The sequence below is a fragment of the Acanthaster planci genome, linkage group LG15, assembly GCF_054643075.1.
Source record: "Acanthaster planci isolate LZ-2023a linkage group LG15, COTS_SCS, whole genome shotgun sequence".
NCBI classification, from domain to species: domain Eukaryota; kingdom Metazoa; phylum Echinodermata; class Asteroidea; order Valvatida; family Acanthasteridae; genus Acanthaster; species Acanthaster planci.
In genome coordinates this window covers 3,971,995-3,991,560 of record NC_141791.1, presented here as the reverse complement: position 1 = coordinate 3,991,560, position 19,566 = coordinate 3,971,995, and the positions used below count along the sequence as shown (strand labels likewise).

At 43.8% G+C, this 19,566-nt stretch overlaps 2 protein-coding genes across 2 annotated transcripts; one reads left to right on the top strand and one right to left on the bottom strand.

Moving 5' to 3' along the window:
- Positions 1-5,192, top strand: LOC110988218 (uncharacterized). Its single transcript, XM_022251539.2, has 2 exons — positions 1-2,357; positions 2,913-5,192. The coding sequence occupies exons 1-2, from the start codon at positions 1,028-1,030 to the stop codon at positions 3,140-3,142; spliced, it is 1,560 nt and encodes a 519-aa protein (XP_022107231.2). The 5' UTR covers positions 1-1,027; the 3' UTR covers positions 3,143-5,192.
- A 734-nt stretch (positions 5,193-5,926) lies between these two features.
- On the bottom strand, positions 5,927-13,065 carry LOC110988217 (solute carrier family 22 member 13-like). Its single transcript, XM_022251538.2, has 10 exons — positions 12,387-13,065; positions 11,124-11,227; positions 10,570-10,724; positions 10,190-10,358; positions 9,907-10,048; positions 9,611-9,702; positions 9,254-9,462; positions 7,818-7,926; positions 7,202-7,402; positions 5,927-6,999 (listed from the first exon to the last, which is right to left on the bottom strand). The coding sequence occupies exons 1-10, from the start codon at positions 12,801-12,803 to the stop codon at positions 6,855-6,857; spliced, it is 1,743 nt and encodes a 580-aa protein (XP_022107230.2). The 5' UTR covers positions 12,804-13,065; the 3' UTR covers positions 5,927-6,854.
- Positions 13,066-19,566: the final 6,501 nt, after the last annotated feature.

Here is a 19,566-nt window from a genome sequence, read left to right as displayed (position 1 = left end):
CAAGAAAATAAAAGTATTTCTCCCATAATATCATTCACTGGTGCACCCTAATTATGAATGGATGAGGCAAGCAGACCACTGTGCCAGTGCCACTGATATAGAGATCATGCAGTGGCCAGTGTGTAGGCCAGTGCACATACACCTATGCAACTTGGCCCTGTCTGCTTCGGGGTCAGCTGATTGATACTCTCACTCCTGCGGTTTCTTTTCTTTTGGGATCACCTGTTACCCACAATTTCAGCGACAAGTGATATATACCCGTTAAGCGCTGGACCCCCATGAAAACGAAGAAAGCCACATTAGACTGGGCTCGGTCCAGTAATGGATTTGAAATTTTTTGTGTGTTGTATGGGAGTTTTGTACACGAGAACAAAGGAAATACCCCACAAATAAAGCTGCGTAAGGAGGTGTGCTCTGACACAGCTACGCGCCAGTCCTGGGCACAAGCAGGAACGAACAATTTCCTTGTAGCCTGTCACTTCTTTCAAGTTCTTTGCCGGTGAGGGTGCACTTTACCTCGGGCGCATAGGCCACAAGCTGCCATAACTCCTGTGGACATTAATGGCTCCATGTTCCCATGCTAAGGAACACAACCTGTTCACATTACTGTCGTTGCTTTAACTCCCGCGGGTTGGGGAACCGGTTACTCGACGCCCTCTTTCGGCCTCGCACGTCAAAGGGAGATCAAGCTATTTTTGGAGAGGACCCTCTGGTGTCATTTCCCGCTTCGGCCACGAACGGAAGGAACAAAATGTTGAAGTGTTCTGACTTCGCACTGTTATATATTGGGACTGCATACTTGCGTTTTGTCCCATCCTGAGCACATACGTTAATACTCCACTTGTACTTGCAACGGACAAATTCAAAGCCGTGTGAACCTAAATGAGAATAAATCTCTGCTCTGGTAAAAAAAAAACAGTGACAAAAGACAGAGTGGACAGTGTACACAAAGGTCGGCAGCTTCGTTTACAGAGAAAGCTGAACTCTTTTCGAAATTTTCCGTAAGCAGCACCAGCTCTATAGCATCATGGCAAGCCACATCGTCTTTTTTCTGTCGTTGGCCACGACTGTCGGCATCACGATTTCTGCAACTATTGAACCCGAATCCAGCACAGTCACAGTCCAAAGAGGCCAGCGGCTGCGACTGTCGTTCAAGATAGGCATTTCTCGCGATGAAAATATAATTGAAAGTCAGTGGGTACGCACTGAATCTCAAGATCTGTATGATACAGTAAATGTATCAACCTGTATCCCTGACGAGGACGTGCCGTGTAAAACAAGCATCACTGTGGACCAGCGTGGGAGAGTGAAATACCTATTTGTTGATGATGCACTCGCAATAACGACACTGATAATTGATGAAAGCACTTTAGGAGATAACACAACGTTCAGATGTCGAATTGAGAGGGAACAACCACGCGGCGCCCAAATATCGCTGCCAATATACGTGACCGTTCACTACCTGCCTAACGAAACCTATCCAGTGTGTACATCGTCAAACTTGACCGAAGCCCCCCAACCGCCGCCTGTTTTGACCTGTTCAGCTGGAGAATCCCATCCAGCTGTATTACTTGAGTGGACGACACTTGACGGAAACTCAGACAGAATAACCCTCTCAAACGACACGGAACGTTTGGAGGGCCGAGTTCAAAACACGCTGAATCTTAGTTCTCTGAGCACACCGTATAACAACCAAACATTCACCTGTTTCATGACAAGTGAGGCCTATCCTGATTTCAGCAGTAACTGTTCGATCGGGGCAATTGGGCCAATCGTCGTCTCTACGGCTGAACCGACAACCGGGGCCACGCAAGTTCTTGAAACCCACCCCATGGTTTCAGACGAGGCAGTATCGACACTCAGCCCCATCGAGGTCATCGCAGCGACGGCAGGCGCCGGTGCTGCTTTCTTCGTCACCATTGTTGTTATCGTTTGCATTGCTTCATCGGGGAAAGCCAAGCCACGGCGTCGAAAGCCGGCTGCTTACCACATGCCGGTATACAGTCGACATCAAGCTGATGCCGTAAGGCCAGCCTCGAGTGACCCTGCCAATGTAAACCAGAGCAGCGATACTCTGACTGTGACCCACGGACTTCCTAACGACAGTGTACCACTGGAGGAGAACACACCGAGGGAGCGGCCACCGGCGGCACTGCCAAGGACATCACCCGACGTCTATGCATACGCTTCTATAGCACCAGACCGCCAGAGACATCGTTCGCCGCCGGACGTTTTTCTTGATTCAGATCCAGCTCCACAAAAAACGAGAAGCGAAGGCTACGCTTACGCCAGTGTGCTGGAGACAGAGAGACAAAGGCCAGCATCTTTCTCAAGTTTAGAAACTGACAAAAAGACAGGTAAGACCGCCACTGGTGTTGCTAAATCGGAAGGCTTGAGGTTGTGAAGACAGTGGACTTAAATCTAAAGATGGGGCCTTCACGACGACAAATTGAGAATTCTGAAAATCCAATTTAAGCTAAACTTTAGGCACAAACCGGCAGAAACTTGGGAAGACTAGACGAAGCGAGGTTCCAACAAAAACACGGCACCAAGGCCGGTTTGCACTTGAAGCAAAAGCAAAGGCCAAACTGTGACGTTAGATCTACTAATATATACTGCAAAGTATATATTAGTAGAATATAGATTTCGAACAGTCAAAGTCGTTTCGCTTTCAAAATCATCTGCAGTATAAACAGGTCTTTATACGTAATATTGGAAAAATTCTAGGAACAACTAAAGGGTCTGAAACGTGCATTCACAATATCGGTTGATGAGGGACACCAGCCCTCATTATGATGTGTATATGGCGGTAGACGCCTTCCCCTACAATCTGCCCCCTTGCAATTCCAACAGCTGTGGATAATATAAGCGAAGCCCCATTAGTTGCGCTTTTCTCTCCCTAAATTTCACAGGGCAAGAACCAGCGAGACCACAAACCCGTGACACAAACTCGACCAGCCCCGCAATGGGGCAGACCCCGCGTGCAGCGTCGACCAAAGCACGCGGGAGCAGCAACGAAAGCGGAGGCAACGACGCTGCAAGCGGCACAGGTTTCGTGGACAACATCTTGTACATCCCTTCCACGGAAGACGTCGTCACTCGCAGGACGTCCAAGAAGTTACCAAGGCTTGACCCGTTTTGACGATCACGAGGCTAACTAGCATGCATCAATGAAACCAAGTGCTGAAACAGGACACAGTAGGCCTACAGTTCTGTCCCGTGTCCAGATCTAAATCAACGGGGGGGAAGTAGAAATGCTAAAAGCCTTGCGTTAAAAAGTAAAGGATATTTAACCAGTGCTGAATACCGTGACACCATCCAATTGATATTCTGGACCTATTTTGTGCAGCCGTGACGCTAACATTTCATGGAACTGGATCGTTTTGTATAAATATGTCCGCTAAAACGTGTAAATAGCGCTTTTGCCGGCATCTGGGAAATTCGCACACAAGGATAGCATACGCTTGGGCTGCAGTTGAAACACTTTCCCCTCTCATAATCATGTTTAAAATCTACAGGCATCCTAAAATCGAAACCAAAGGCGTATGAGAGGGAGGTGGTCTCGAAATCTTTTTTTCTAATCCTTTGCAATCCTGAGTTGTTTTGCTGATAAAACAACCATAGAACAGAAGTGTTGATTTTTAATGGACATTTAAGAGGCACCAAACTTACTTGATTTGATGTTCCTTTTTTAAAGGAAAATCCAAGTGGAGTATGCCCCGGTTCCCCTAGTCTGGGGATCCCTTTCCGGGTGTTACTGCACAGTCATTGCATTACGACCCCTCCCCCTTCTGATAATCCTGGGTACACCCCCGGAAATGCCCTTGTCAAGTGTGCAAAAACATTGATGACGTGATGCTTGCGAATTTTGTCATGTCACCGCTTCTTCACATTTCACCTTACGAGGTTTTCTCGCCGACACTGGGTTTTTTGTTTGTCGAGTCACCTTAATAATTAAGCACCTGCCCAAACTGTGAACGTATCCGCTAACGGTTTCCAAACCTCGCCTTCGTCTCCAGCTTTCGGTTTCAGGAAATCGGCTGTTCGGCCTCCTGACCTAGAAACATCCGCTCTTCACGATGACGTTTCATGTTGTCCTTCAGGATAGGAACACCGGGGAATTTCCATGTGTAGGTCAAAGTATAAAACCTTTCACGGTTTTGACATTTAAAGTTAGTTAGCTGCAATGAATTTTTCAAAGACACAATTTTATTTTCCACTTTGTAGTTTTCTTGTATGTCTGAAAACTCTTTCGTTTTCCTATTCGGTTAAATGCATTGGAAAGTGCTTTTTTTAACAATTAAACAACTGAGGGTGCTGTTACTGTTAAGTCATCCGGGTAAGGCACAATTCAGTGCATAGGCTGTTCAGATTGTTAACCCAGAATTTACTTACTGAAAGCATTTCTGAGAGAGAGAATGGTACTTGCTTTTCGCTGCGCACATAAACATCTGTAACATCTGCAAAGAAGAACAAAACTGAGTCCAGCAAAATCTACACAAATGCAGGACTTTTTTGTGTATAAACCAATGTAACATTAAGGCTTCTTCCTTGGATGACATCAGTTTAGCTCATGAATATTAGCATAAACAATAGTTTTGCTAACGAACTCCTAAAGATAAAACCAAAAGGGTTGAAGTAAAACACCATTTGAAGTAGTGGCAACGGGAGCTGGGCTGCTGCTATATGTGGCAGCGTATAAAGGGACCCTATTGTTTAATAGGACACCGGCAACCAACAAGTCTCCAACACGGTGGAAGATTTTCTAAAAACAAAATCAAGTTGGAGTTGATCAAGCACTCTCAGAAAAGACACTGGAGAGATCGCAGCCATTAGCCCGTACCGATAAATCTTGTGTAACACTTCAAGACACAAATTGACCATTTCTTAGAGGGCCATATCTACATGCTTTTACGTCGACTTCGTATGGAACACTAAGCTTTTACACTGCGGTAGGTCTAATTATCAGTACGTATGTATAGAGCGTTTCTTTCACGCGGCCCTATTTTTTAGTTTAAATGAATAACTTGATTTTTCAAGGATTTCAATTAAAACAGAACTGAAAGGCATTTTAATTTCCCAATCAGTAGGTAGTTATTTCAGTATCATAATGGATGAGCCAAAGTGTTAATGTCATTGTACAGTCACTGTGAAGTGGAAATAAAGATTTTACATGTCAGCAGTAGTCGCAATATGGTAGTATCTCAATCAATGAAGAATACGCGTCTGCTCCACCTCCAGCCTCTCGATTTCTCTTCACCACCCCGTAGTTTTGCCTTTAACTGACATATACGTTGCCAAATTATGAACTCGCATAGATCCGGTGGGTAATTATGCAGGTCAATCAAATATTGACCTCGTCATTGTGACCAATCAGGGAACAACGCCCAGACAGGCCTCAACCAATCAATAGCCACAGTTAGATTTCCTTCCTACAGGCTTGTTCACAGACTCGGGTCCGCTTTATGCACACATTTTTATGATGCTCGCTTAGAGCTTATATACATGTATTTGCTATACCCTGACAGCTTCATATTTTAATTGCGATCTTTAGTGCTGGGTTTATTTCTGAAAATTAAATCTTATTAACTTAAAGGGACAGTGACGACTGTTGACATTCTTTTCGAGGAAAATGAGCGCGTTTTGTGCAGGCGAGATAGTAATATAGCCAAGGCTGAAAACTCTGAGGGAGTTGGGCATAGGCATGGTTTGATCGGCTCCTTTACGAGTATTTTTGCGTGGTTTGATATTTTACTATTCAATGACCAATGGCGTAGCCAGAAAAAAACATCACACGAGCATTACTCGCTAAGCTCGAACCGGATACATTTCTGAGAAATTTGGCACCCCCGGAAGAGAAAGCGGCGGTCACCGAATAGTGTTGCGGGTTGCAGGCGCATTGACTGTATAAGGCACACACAATAGATCTCTATCATGGAACAGCCATCTTGCTTTTCTATCATTCTTACCAATGTAACGAAACAAATTATACCCAGCAAGAAATGAGACTGAGGGGTACCCCACCAAACATGTCCAATCTATGCACATTCAGACTATTGTTACTTAACACATCCCCCCAAGATGTCTGAAAGGAATTCCCCAGATTCCTGCGAGACAATGACCAACACAAAACAGGGGGGGGGTTCTCTCCGTCTCATACCTTGCTGCATATGAAACAAATGATGGAAAGGAAAAGGGTCTGTTCCCTTTAATCGATATCATGAAGTTGTATTACTAATGCTAGTGGGTCTACACGGAACAAGACAAACATGGTAGCCTCCTGATCTATAGGTCTATTATAAGTAGATGCTGTCACACTTCACAGAAACAGATTCGACGGAGCAAGAGTCAAAATGCAAACAAAGTTCCTTCGTCATTTCAGGTCTTTGTGTGATTTGATCAAGGTCTTGGGTTTATCTGGCAGTATTCTTGCCTCAGTTGACTCCTCTAAATGCTCGACCACGAATACAAAATCTATTTAAGAAATCTATTTTTCATTATTTTATGCACGCCATTAACCATAGCAGTATGGCTAATGGAGTGCTGCCTGAGTTTTCCGCCAGCTTGTACACTGAGATATTCTCAGTGGATGCAGCTAAGGACAATTTCACTTTATGCAGCAACAATGTTATCAATTAGAAATGCTCCAACCAGATTGTTCAAAATCGTCTTCCCGAGGCTCCGTTCATTGTTGTTTGTATAACAAACTTTTCCTTAACGGCTGTTTTACTGACGTCATCGGGAACATTTTGATATCAGGAATGACAATGCTCCAGAGCTTTTTGATCCAGGCAAGAGACTCTGTTTATGGCGAGTGTACATCGTGGTTTATGTATGTGAAGACTCCCGTGGCTTCACGCGGACAGCTCTGATTTTTCTTCATTCTTTGGTCGAAGGCTGCGTTCTATAGAAACCGGAGAGACGCCCTCTTTGTCGCAACCCTCCCCATCAAGCTCGATCGCAGACTCGTTGGAGACATTTCCGGCCATACAGTTACACCTGATGTCAAACACAGACTTAATATCACTCTTCGAAAATGGTTGTTCAAGGCACCAAAAATCAACAAAATAAAACTGCAAAATCATCAGTGTTCATCCAATGGGAACTACTAATCAGTGATGAAACTGCACTCTAACTCGTGGCGAGCATCGAGATGGGATACTTTTAGTAAAAAGCAATAATTACGAATATTGACACTCACTTTCCCATTGCCTCAGCCTCCTCCAGCGTCTGGGGCAGTTTGCGTCCTTTTGTCTCCGGCAAGAAGAACACCAGAATTCCCGCCACAATCGCGCTGCATCCGAACACGATTGACGGCACATTGCGCCCCAACAGCAGGACGAGAGGAGAGATGATGCCACCGATGCGAGACGACACGGAACACATACCAATGCCAATGGCCCTTGGAAAAGAAGGATAATTCCAAACCTTTTTAGACTTTGAGCTGAAGCGAATACGACAGGACGGACTCTGTACTTTACCGGGTCCCGGTTGATATTGACAAACAGGGAAACAAGACCTCTAATATTAATACCTGTAACAGCACGGTACACCGCCAACTCCGCTATAGGATAGATGGCCCCCTTTAATGATGGAAAGCACTGTAGTGGGTTTTGTACGGAGCGACTGCTACGAAACAGTATACTGGCTCAGTAAATGGCAATCACAGTGCATATACCGCCATTGGCGGGGGCCACTGCAAACCATGAGGACCAGTGATAGCAGTGCCATGATTCTGCTATACCACCACGGGACCCTCCGGGATACCACATGGTCTTATCATCATTAATTAATTCACAACAGTTCAGTTCACCTACCTAATAGGTGTTGGGAACAGCTCGCCAGAGTACAGGTATATTATGCTAAACGTGGCAGAGATACAGAATTTGCCAATCATGGACACCGCAGTCCGCCAGATCCCAGTGGCTGATGGGAGAAAACACACATAAACCTTCTTCTGTTACTGTCAATTTTACTTGACTTAACGTTGTCACAAGCAGCTGCTGTGAGCGGCCAAATGTTTGAAACCTTGCATTCTATGCGCAACCTATTACGCCATTATCCTTTCCGTCGGTTCATATTTCCGTCGATATCATCGATCTGAAGAAACCGACATTGGACTATAACGGCACTGCGGTAATCGTTGTCGAATAAAACACTTTTATCCATCGGGCTGCAGAAGACATGTACATGTATAGTGAAAAAGTTGCTCACCATTTTGGTCACTAAGGCCCGCTTCAAACGTCCAACTTCTGCCGTGTCTAATAATGGTGCAAATTTGAATTAGACACGGTAGCAAGTCGACGCTTGAAGCAACTGCCGACTTTCTGCCGAAAGTTCGACAGGTCTTGCTGGTTTTAAAAAGAGCAGCAGGGCTTCAAACGCCGGATTTCTGCTGTGTCTAATTCAGTTGGCATGTCCCAAGTCAGAATTGAAGTGGTACCATGCTAGAATGCGCATGCACCTTCTCCAATTGTTTTCGTTTCAGCATTAAAACCAAGGTATAACATTTCCTTTTCGGTTTTTGGATACCCCTATTAGTGCCTGACATACCCTACGTGTTTCTGGTGATAGATTCACAAACCTCTTCAAACTTCACCAGTAATATTAATCGTTTTTCGGCAACAGCATAATTTTATTCTCAATCAAAGCGTCTTTATACACATAATTTCCGAGCTATGCCTTTGAGATGAGGATTTATGTAAATGTTTCACTCTAAATCGTGTCTAATGTGAAAGAGGAACATTTCCAAGGTTGCATTGGAATCATTTCTCTGAATTCGTATATAACATTATCCTTCTAGCCAACTTGCATCTTTGCCCAATATCAATCCGACAAGAACATTGGAGGTTGTGGCATTTTCTCTTGAAAGGAGGACCAGCAGGAGTATTGTACCTATATCAAAACTCTCCTTTGGAAATCACCTGCAGTAAATTTGATCGCAGAAAAACAAAAAAAGATATGTATCATGTCTCCTTTCCTGGTGCGTCTTGTTGAAAGACCGCACTGCGTTCAGCAGAAAATCGACGTTTAAAGCAACTGCCGAACTCTTGTCACTTTTATGTCGATTGCAATAAGTTGAATCAGACACGGCAGAAGTTCGACGTTTGAAGCAGGCCTAAGAATTCTGTTTTGTACAGGATATCAACGCAGTGGAAATGTGTCAAATTTTGAGGAAGGGCATGGCCTACATAAACACGTAGGGCCTTATTTCATGAAGCTGCGCGACAAGTCATATGCTGGAACTTCTTACGAATAAAGATGGCTATCAAGCAAGCGACGCCACCAATAAGCTCCAGCACCGCGGTGTTCCATTTCCGACCGAACCGCTCCACCCCGAAAGCGGCGTACGTCAGGGCCGGGATCTCCACGGCGCCGGACACAAAGAAAGCCCAGTAGTCGTCCACGCCGAGATCGCCGGTGCTCTGCGACAGGCCGTAGTACACCAGACTGTTGACCAACCTGGAAGTTGCAGGGCACATCAACACTAATTATTCAATGAGCTCACTGGTAACTAACACCTGTTTGCAATACCAAGGAATCAGATCTGTATGCACAAGAAAGCATTGCAACTGAACAAAAACTGCATCTCTGGCTGCTTTGCACCTACCAGTTATATTGCATGTTGATTGTCTTAGCCGCCATGTTGGAAGTCCTGTACAAATCAATGAGGGACGGAGGTATTGCCGACTCTCTCGATTCCTGCATTCGAAAATATATGTAATGTTCAATGCACACATTAAGTTCTCATTTGTTGGTGGCGTTTTCAGTTCATTTATTACAGAGAAACGGCTCTCGACAGAGCGCCGTTTGGGCTTCATACTTAAAATTGCCGAAAGTCATCATTTTGCAAATAGATGGATAGCATCACAGTGCTATTCGAAATCTCAGTAATATCTCATTTACCATTTCGTTTTGATCATCCTCTTTATCGAAAAGAACATCCGGCAAGGTCTTCTTATTGAACTTGGCCACTCTCCTGATAACTGCGTCAGCTTCCTCCAGCTTGCCCTTGGACACCAGCCAACTGATAGATTCCTGCACGAATCTGCACGCATATAGTTTAACTTAGATATAAAAAGCACATGGGGTCCTTAAAGTGTGAAGGGCAGGGGGTGGATTCCAGACTTGGCCAATTAATTCCATAGCAAGGCGGTGAACAGTTTCGCCACAAAGTCGGTATACTTACGGCAACGGCAACAACACTGGAATCGTCGCGAGGGACATAATCAGACAAAGAGGGCGCCACTCTCTGACGTACATGGCGGCTGTTGCCAGGAAGAAATACCCAACGGCGTAGGTTATGCCAAACAGCATGGTTACAGCTGTGCGCCGAGACTTGGGAACGTTTTCAATCGCTAACAAAAAAGAGGCATGGTAAATTTCATATGGCAAAGAAAGGTTTCAATGAAATGATGTGAGTTTGGGGGCCATGGCGCCCTGTCAAGAATCCTTGAAATGTCGGACCTGACGACCTTGCCAGATTGCAGCGGTTAAAATTGGCAACGTAATGTCACCAAACATAATAAGATATTGAAAGGAAAGGGTGAAATTAATGACTGCTCTTACCCAAGACAAAACAGGAAAGCCAGGCGCCATATTCACCAAATCCAGACAGAAAACGGCACGCCATATACATATAGATATTGACCGAAAAGGTAGTGACTATGAAACCGACCACCCAGAGTAGCAAGGAGACCGATAGAGCTGTCTTGCGACCAATCCTAAATTGAAAAACGACGAAGCAGGGATTACATGAAAGCAGCGCATATTGTATTTCATAGATATCCTTTTATGTGCATGAAGTAAACTTGGATTAAGGGCTAGATTTAAAGACGTGTAAATCTTGCAAGATATTCACTGAGAACACATTTGTTGTCATTATGCTTCTAACAGCGTCGTTTGCCATCGGTCCAAACCAATTATGGCAGTGGTCGTAATAATGGCAATGGTGTTGGATCTGGTAATGTTATCATGGTAATGGTAGTTGTGGTGATGATCATGAAAATGGCAGTAAAAGTACTGTCTATGGTAATACATAAATAGCAATAGAGGGCAGTGGTTTTGGCACGGTGAGGATAGTGGTGGTAATGGGAGTTTTTAGGCCAGTGAGGTCTCCTTACCAGTCTGAGAGTGTTCCTACAATGACAGAGGACACCAGAAATCCCACGAAGTAGATCGACTGACTGAAGCTGGGTAAATCTTTGTCCTCGCACACAAGGTCAAACTGTAATGAAATATAATAGCTAGGAAAGCATATTTGTGAAGGCCTAGCTTTAGTGCTTTCCCCCCCCCATCCATAGTTTCTCTGCAGTGGCTGCTTACACAGAAGAAAGTTGACAGCGCGTTGCCAGCGAACAAAAGTTTATTTTGTTTTCTGGAGTACATTATGATTGCAATCGCTTTCAGTTTTTCTGGGATAAGTTTACAAATTACAAAAATAGCAAAACGATTGTATGTAGGCCCATACTACTTACGGAGGGAATTCACTTCCATGTTCGCTGGTTCCTTGTCATGTCAAAGGAACAGTTACACGTGTTGCAAGGGGTCTACGAAAATCTTTGTTCGTAAAATATACACATTAATACAGCTCCATGCAACGACGCACACCTGTTCTGCATTAATCATGACTACGCTATAGGTTTTACCGCCCAATTACCGCGTAAGCATAGCATCTGAATTTGTACATGCAACAGATTGACAATCTAAATCCCCACGGTTTCCTCGTATGTATTGTTCATGTACAGTCCATGTCAAATTTGCAGACAATATGCAGACGAAAGTAAAAATTGGAAAGGAATTCTCTCACTGGTTGCCCGGCTCGAAATTGTATGACGAGTATTCACCGTGAAATTGAATGAACGTAGTTCTGAATGGAATGCGTGAAGTGCCGTACACAATTCGGTGTCGGACAAGAACAATTGAAAGCTCAAAGTTTGAAAACGAAGCATGAGATCAACGAGCTGAGAAGAATCGTTCGAGGACGAATGCAAGTTATCAAATTGACGGTTGTTGTTACATAGGCTAGGTAATCCAATTGTCGTTCCGATAAACAAACAGTAAATTAACAAAGATTCCAACCTATAGTCCCTTGGGGAGACGGAGAATCATTTTGTATTTTAAATACCAGGAATTAAGGTATGATTCGGTGTCAGATAAGAAAAAAGTAAAAGCTCATAGTTTGAAAACGAAGCATGACATCACCGAGCTGAGAAGAATCGTTCGAGGACGAATTAAATCGGCCAGAAAATCCAATTTTTGTTCCCATAAACAAATAGTAAACAGACCCATAAACAAATAGTAAACAGACCAACCCCCCCCGGGAGGGGACAGAGAATCGTTTTACATTTTAGTTACCAGGTATTAAAAGTGGAATGTTAGCATACCTCTGAGTTTACTGTTGTCTTGTACTGCGACGTGTCGTATACCCATCCACTATTACAGGGCACGGCAGAGTAAGTGAAATTGTCGACGTCAGCGAGTGGGGCGTAAGGATCAAATACGTACCCCTCCAGAAAGTCCCACTGCTCGCAGTTGGAGTAGGGATATATACTTGACTCGTCCTCGGAAGGAGGAAGGAATATGGCCTTCTTGAGCTCGGTGCAGTTGTCTTGGAACACCGGCCACCCAGAGCAGTTCTCGCGGGGTAAGACTGAGCACCAGTGGTCGGTCCCGGCCGCGAAAAACACATGGCTGAAAGTCACCCAACAGCCCATGCAGCTTAGAATGGACGCGTACACGATCAACAAGATTTGATACCGGCCAAAATTGCCGAGCAGGGCAGCGATTTCTTCGAGCTTCATATTTTGTTGGGTCTTCAGCAACCAAAAGTCAATCAGTCGGCCTAACGGTTAACGTTTTGCCTCGACACTCTCTGAGCTCCACAAACGCACCAACTGCCCCTTTTTCCAGAATGCACGGGACTAACCGCATGCACTGTGTCATATCTTCTTGCCAGACTGGCCTTTTCTCTTCAGCCTTGATCTTGTCATATTAGTACAGTCGACCCCTGATGACAAGAGGCAGTGCTGGGATCACCAGTGATAACCTGGTGACCTGTGTTGTATCCGTGCCTTGTGCTGTGTTACATGTACATGTACATGTAAATGTACATGTACTGTACATGTACGTGCACACATAGACATGCACAAGACCGACTGTAACCCAACACCCTGACGAATTTGAGCTCTTAACGGTAATGACAGTACCATCTACTCAAAGCCTGGGTTCTTGGCGTGCCCTGTGATCGGCAAGGGAACCCTGCAATGGTGGACCGTTGTCATGGGCATGTGGGTGGAAGTGGAAGTGTTCGATCACCCAGTTTATACTTACAAATATGTACTTTGGTACTTGGCAGTTGTCCTCTTGAAAGTCTTGGAAGTCTCACTAAGACTAGAGCCTTTGAAGATGGCTTAGGCCTAATTTGAAATTTCCTGTGGGAGGCTGTTCCATTTTTGAACAGTTCTTTGTAGAATGATTTCATAGGCTATAGCATTAGTGGTTGGTTTTGGCTACAATTTCAGAGAAATTTCCTCTGCGCGATCTAGCTATCTTTTTTAGCAAACAGGGATCTAGTCTGATGGGTACTTCAGTGTCGATTGTTTTGCACAGATAGGTGAGCTGGTTTATTACCCGTCTGTCTTCAAGTTTTGCCCAATTAAGATCAGTGTACACATTGTTTACTCTTTCTTGAGTAGTTGTCGCACACAAAGCGTGTAGTATTGCTGCAGTAGGCCCTACTGCTTCTATGTACTGAGGGCTCCTCGCTATCTCTTCAGCAATGTTGTCATAATCCGATCCCCATTGCTCAGAAAATTTTAGAGCAATATGATGCTGCTAAACATGATAACTGATACATGTATTTAAATCTCACGGCATTTGTTCGCTCCTACACCGCGCCGGTTTCGTAACCGGTACGCCATATCGATCGCGCTACCACGAACCCGAACACCGGGCTATTCAAGAAGTATTTCGTGATCGGCCCGCTTGCACATGATTCATTCGTTCGCATCCCCTGAGCCCGTCCCTCAAAATCATCCGCTTTATTTTCCTCAGAAAGCTTGTTCGTGCGTTTAATTGGTTCAAGACGAGTTATTAATAGTGTTGCGCACCCGCAAATCTTGGAATTCTAGCGCCCCCTAGTTTTACTCGTTCTTGGTCCTTCTCAGGGTCTCTTATTCAGCTCAGCTATGCATTATGGACATGTAACAAAGACGCTAATTTTGTATTAAGTTATTCACGCTGTACTCGGGCGTGATCGCGTGTTCCTTCACTCCTTTGTCCTTGTGTTTTCTCTGCTCAGTTTTGGCATGTCGAAATTCCCCTCCATGTAGCTGCGTGGTTGGACGTGGTAAGGTTCCCGAATGCTAATGTTCAGAAACCGCAGACTTTGTAGCTGTCAATCATTCGCCACAGATGACCGCGTAAGCACTTTCATGCACCCGGCTCTACACTTTGTACACGTGACTTCTTATTCTGCATTTTACCTTTTTACACACGACACTTAGATTCTTGCACACGACTCTAGCAGGAAGTCATGTGACCCTTTGAGATGGAAGATTTTCATTGGTTGAGCTGTTCACCGGCGCTCATATTTTATTAATTCCTAAGACTCTAGAATCATATAAACAGAGCAGATTTTCCCTAGATCGTCGGTCAGGTGCAGCGGACCAAACCCTTGTTGCGAGAGCAGAACCTTTCCGGGAGAAGTGAGATAGTAACCATTCTTATGGCGAAGAAATGTAACCATATGAATGACCAGCTAGCTTAGCTTGGACCGATGCGAGAGCGGTACGAATTAGCCAGGGGTGCTAGCGAGAGTCGTAGCGGCCCGTCACCGCTACGTCCGAACCGGTTGCCGGGCGAGACACCCCCAAAGAGAAGTGAGAGCAATAAACCAACCATACAGTTTGACTGTCACCCAAACCCCTTATTTCACGTCCACCCTTTAATAAATTGTTGACCCCAAATATCACATCCCGTAGACACTAATAAAGCCCATGCTACCATCGACTTGATATTTAGGGAACGTAACAATATTCATACCGAGAGTATTCGCATCCCCTGAGCCCCTCTCCCCCCAAAAATCATTCGGACAGGACGAAAAATTGACAGATAAACATATTGGCTTTTCAACGTCAAGCAGTTAACCATTCTCTCCAGATCGGCGTAAGTTTATCGGATCTTGCTAGCTTTACCCCTCAAGTTTGTGAGAAATAACATTGTAATGCTAAGCCTATGAAAGGAGCCTGGTGCACACTCTATCATGTTACGTTGCTGTGTAATGCCTACCTACATAAAATGTATAGCTGTTTACGCCGTTGAATTTCCTCATTTCTCTTTTTTGGCATTGGCTTTCATTTCCATTGAACTATTCATCCCTTTGCGAAGCTTAAAGTGCAATATTGTGAGTAATCTAAAGACACGTTGAATTTCTTAAAATACCGTGGTTGACAGAAACTCATTTGACATGCAAATACATGTAACTAACTGAAGTCTTCCGGAAATGACTGAAATTTTGATCTACAACTTCCGTCAAAGGTGGTTACTTTGTGTTACCGTTCGTACGACTTATATAACGTACGCACAACTTATGAATCATATTAACATGACGGCGCGTCGTAGATCAGCATGAATGGAACCAGCGTAGAAGTTTATGTGAGCTACGGCCTTAGTCCCCGCTGAGTCAGTCGATCGGTCGCGGAGTGTGAGAATAATTATATCTGCTTCGATGTTACTCAGATCCGTCTGGTAGAGGTCATTCGCTGACATCAGCATTTCGTTCCTGTCCGTTTTTTTTTTTTTTTTTTCATTTTAAGGACTGGGGATTATGGTACGTCTCATGGTACTTTCTTTATTTTTGTGGCAAAGGGATGCAATAATCGACATAATCAAGTGAATGTCCAAGTGACCAGGAAGTAATATCCCTCGTCTATCTAAACCAGCTGCTTTATGGGCTTGAATTTCCTCATGCTGTTTTATTTTATTCGAGGTTTCATTTCCATTGAACCGTTCACCATCCAAACAAAACTTAGGCCTACGCAAGATTATTTTCTGAGTCAACAACCCGAAACACACGCTACATTTCACTAGAGACCGCGAGTTTAAGCGCAACAAGTGCAAAACAGAGAGTTGGGGGGAACCCCCCCGGGGCCCCCAGTGTTGACCCATACTACTTTATTGACAAGTGTGCATAAGTCCTGTCCCGAGTGATGTTCATGCATGCAGGTTCGAACCTGTTGACAATAATTTCAGGTTCGGAGCTGGTTTGGCATGCAGTACACTGTTAGGCGACTGCAATTTAACGTGAGTGGCTGTCTTTCTACATTCACGTTCAAGGTATTCAACAAGTAGCGATCCCTGGCAAAGGACAAAAATGGCGAGAGTAGCATTTCTCTTTATAGCACTGCTTTTCTTGCTTCGTGTGACCGTGACCACATCACTGACAATCACAGCGATATCTGATGCAGTGACCGTACGGAGGGGGGGGCAGTTGCAGATGTCTTGTGAAATAGATCTAGACGAGGACGGTGATATCCACATTTCCATCACGGCGGCACGGTGGGAACGTGGGTCAAATACACCTCTCTATGAAATGTCTGTTACATCACATTGTGTTGCTGTTATGAGGTGTAATGCGACAACAGCGGATAAATGTGGCACGGTGAAGTATGTTGTCAATGACATGAACAGTGGAACAGTGATTCTTACTCTTCAAAGTACCATGTTGGAAGACAACACAACTTTCCGTTGTGCCGTTCTCTTAATAACAAACAAAAGTCTGCACCATTATCTCCCAGACATAACTTACCCACAGTGCAAAATATCGCAACACCTGTCTGGGTTAATACCGTCTGTTTTACTTTGTTCACCTGAGATAACTCGACCAGTGGTCTCTTTGTAGTGGACAGCTTTTGTAGGTTCATCCGAGGTGTCAGTGTCAAACGCTACATTTATCGTCAGGAATCAAGTAAAAAAAACACTTTGGATATGCATTCATTGGATACTACGTACAATAACTCCATATTCACCTGCTACATGAACAGTGTGGCTTATCCTGGCGTCACTACAAATTGTTCCATTGGATCAATTTTGATCTTCCCTAATCCAACACTTGAAATGATGGGTACATCCCAGGCTCTTAGAACCAGTCCAACATCCCTTAAATTTCCCCGTCTCACCGAGAACACTCCACCTCAACAGGGCTCTTCTGATTCTCACACTTCACCATATCTAACAGACCCCACTGGATAACGTTAATCTGATGACAAACAGCCCATCTGATCAAACGACATCTTCCATATTTATCCTAACAGCTGTTGTCACCGAATCAGTTCCTTATCCTCCCAACTGTACAGTTTGTGTCGTAATATGCAGGGACAAGTGTGTTGGTACTATTGTTATCCTCCTTGTCATCATAGCATACTTTGTTGTATCCAGGAGGAAGTTGCAGATGATTCTCAAAGAGAATCGACGATCTTTACATGGTTAAGATCGATGATAATGAGATTTGCATATTCATGAGCAAAACTATGATGTCATTCAAGGCACCGAGCCTCAATGTCGCACTGATTTGTGCTCAGAAAATTTCTCGATTTTTTAAACACTGCTATCGTAGATTTCATTTCCTGTGGCAATTTATTGTTAAGTAAATGGCAATAAGCAAGCAAGCAACTTTTTTTCACAGAAATGTTTAAAGATACCAAATTTGTAGTTCACAATTTGAACTTGAAAACATGCCAAGTGAACCATGTCTTCCTTGAGTTACATCAAGGAAAAGTGCTCTCACATGTCCAGAAATGCTTGGTCAATTTTGAATGTTTATAAAGTGCACTTTTCAGTTCACGTTACTAAAAGAAAATGTCAAACAGGCTTCATACATTAAAGAAGACTACAGAGATACTCAAAAAGGATTCCAAAAAAATTCATTCCATGGATCCTTTAAAAACATCGTATGCAGTGCTTCCAACAGAGAATACCGAGGTTACACCGCTCAGTTAGCGGCGCCAGTCACCCCCAGAGTACGCCGTGCTCGGCCCAGACAATCTTCCACTGAAGATTGCAGATGATGGATACTCGTACGCCGCCGTGCAGAAGAGAGAAGACAGAGCTTCGCTGGATGGAAACGAAAAGGTCGAACAAAATTGGCTAGGTGAAAGACCATCCGATGGTAAAGGTTTGTTGACGGTTTCGTTTCATTTTGTGCATATAAAACATATAAACACGCAACATATTTCAGATTGGCAGGGAAAGCTGAAGCATCGACGAACGGTGAGGAAGTCTTCCGTGAATGCTTAATTAAAAGAGCGGTATGAATATTCAGTATTGAACCACCGTAAAACTACCCACCTTTATTTGCTTCTTTCAACAAAGGCAGTTGCTCGTATTTAGTCATATCATAGTATTACTCATCGCTTGTTTATTTATTTCCCTTTAATTTTCTCATAGGTCAAGAGATTCAGAGCTGGGGAGAGTCGTCCCCTTTTGGTGAATACGCCGAAGTTGGGCCGGACTTCAAATCCGACTCGCCCAACGTGGAGAGTCTGGATGCCAGCAACGACATCGGAGAAACACGCAACATTGAAGACATTGGACCAGATCGTGAATTTGGAGCACCCTCCCCACTTGGCGACTGTGGTGCAACTGTGCAGGACTTCAAATCCGATTCGCCCAAATTGGGATGTCTGGATTCGGACAAGGATAAGAGGGAAACAAGCAACGTTGAAGCTACATTTGTTGAAAATATCCAGTACATGGCTTCGTTAACGAAGCACTGATCAGAGAGAAAAACAGAGGCCTATGAACATTTCAAAACCTCATGGAATATGCAAAGGAAGAAAAAGCAAAGAAGGGCGGAAACTCAACTGTTTTTAACAGAAACACCTTAAGAGCAACAAGCGAAACAAAAACCAATTGTGGCTTAACTTGTGGTTTCCATTTTTGCGCGTTTTTAATGATAAAAAAACTTGTCTTGCCGTTCTTCCTCTCTACGAAACGTTTAATTACGTGATAATTATATCATCCTGCTTTCGACTTTTTCTATTTATACCTTTGAAACAAAACCTTTGATCTGAATGTAATCAGGAAGTGCTTGTATCGTTAAAATCAGCTAGCAAATTTTTATATTATACGAAACGTAGATAAGCTACCGTGTTACTAAAGTGTACAGATCGTATTCGGATTGTAGATTCTCGGAGAAATGAAATATTTCAATAGTATTTTTAATATATTCAAAAACGGTTACGTAAACGAAATATTACTTTATTATAATAAATGTATTATCTCCTTTTACAACCAGAAATTGTGATTTCTGTTTGTTTTTCAATAGGTGGGTTTGAGAAAACATGTCATTATATATTTTAATTATCTCCCAAGCACAGCTTACCGTATCTGTGCCGTATCGTCAATCCAATCTGAAGCTTTGACGTATGTTTTAGTTTGCTCTTCTGACAAAGGCCAGCCAGTGGTTTCTCTGGAGTGGACAACTTTGATTGATTCATCCAGAGTGTCTCTCTCCAGTACAACAGTCGTCATGGGGGATCAAGTTGAGAACACTCTGCATCTATC

Bases quoted from the DNA above. Each gene is read 5' to 3' on its own strand.
- LOC110988218 (XM_022251539.2), top strand. From the start codon at position 1,028: ATGGCAAGCCACATCGTCTTTTTTCTGTCGTTGGCCACGACTGTCGGC. The intron at 2,358-2,912 runs GTAAGACCGCCA...TAAATTTCACAG, and splicing joins AGAAACTGACAAAAAGACAG to GGCAAGAACCAGCGAGACCA.
- LOC110988217 (XM_022251538.2), bottom strand. From the start codon at position 12,803: ATGAAGCTCGAAGAAATCGCTGCCCTGCTCGGCAATTTTGGCCGGTAT. The intron at 11,228-12,386 runs GTATGCTAACAT...ATTTCATTACAG, and splicing joins AGACAACAGTAAACTCAGAG to TTTGACCTTGTGTGCGAGGA. The intron at 7,403-7,817 runs GTAGGTGAACTG...TTCTTTTCCAAG, and splicing joins CTGTTCCCAACACCTATTAG to GGCCATTGGCATTGGTATGT.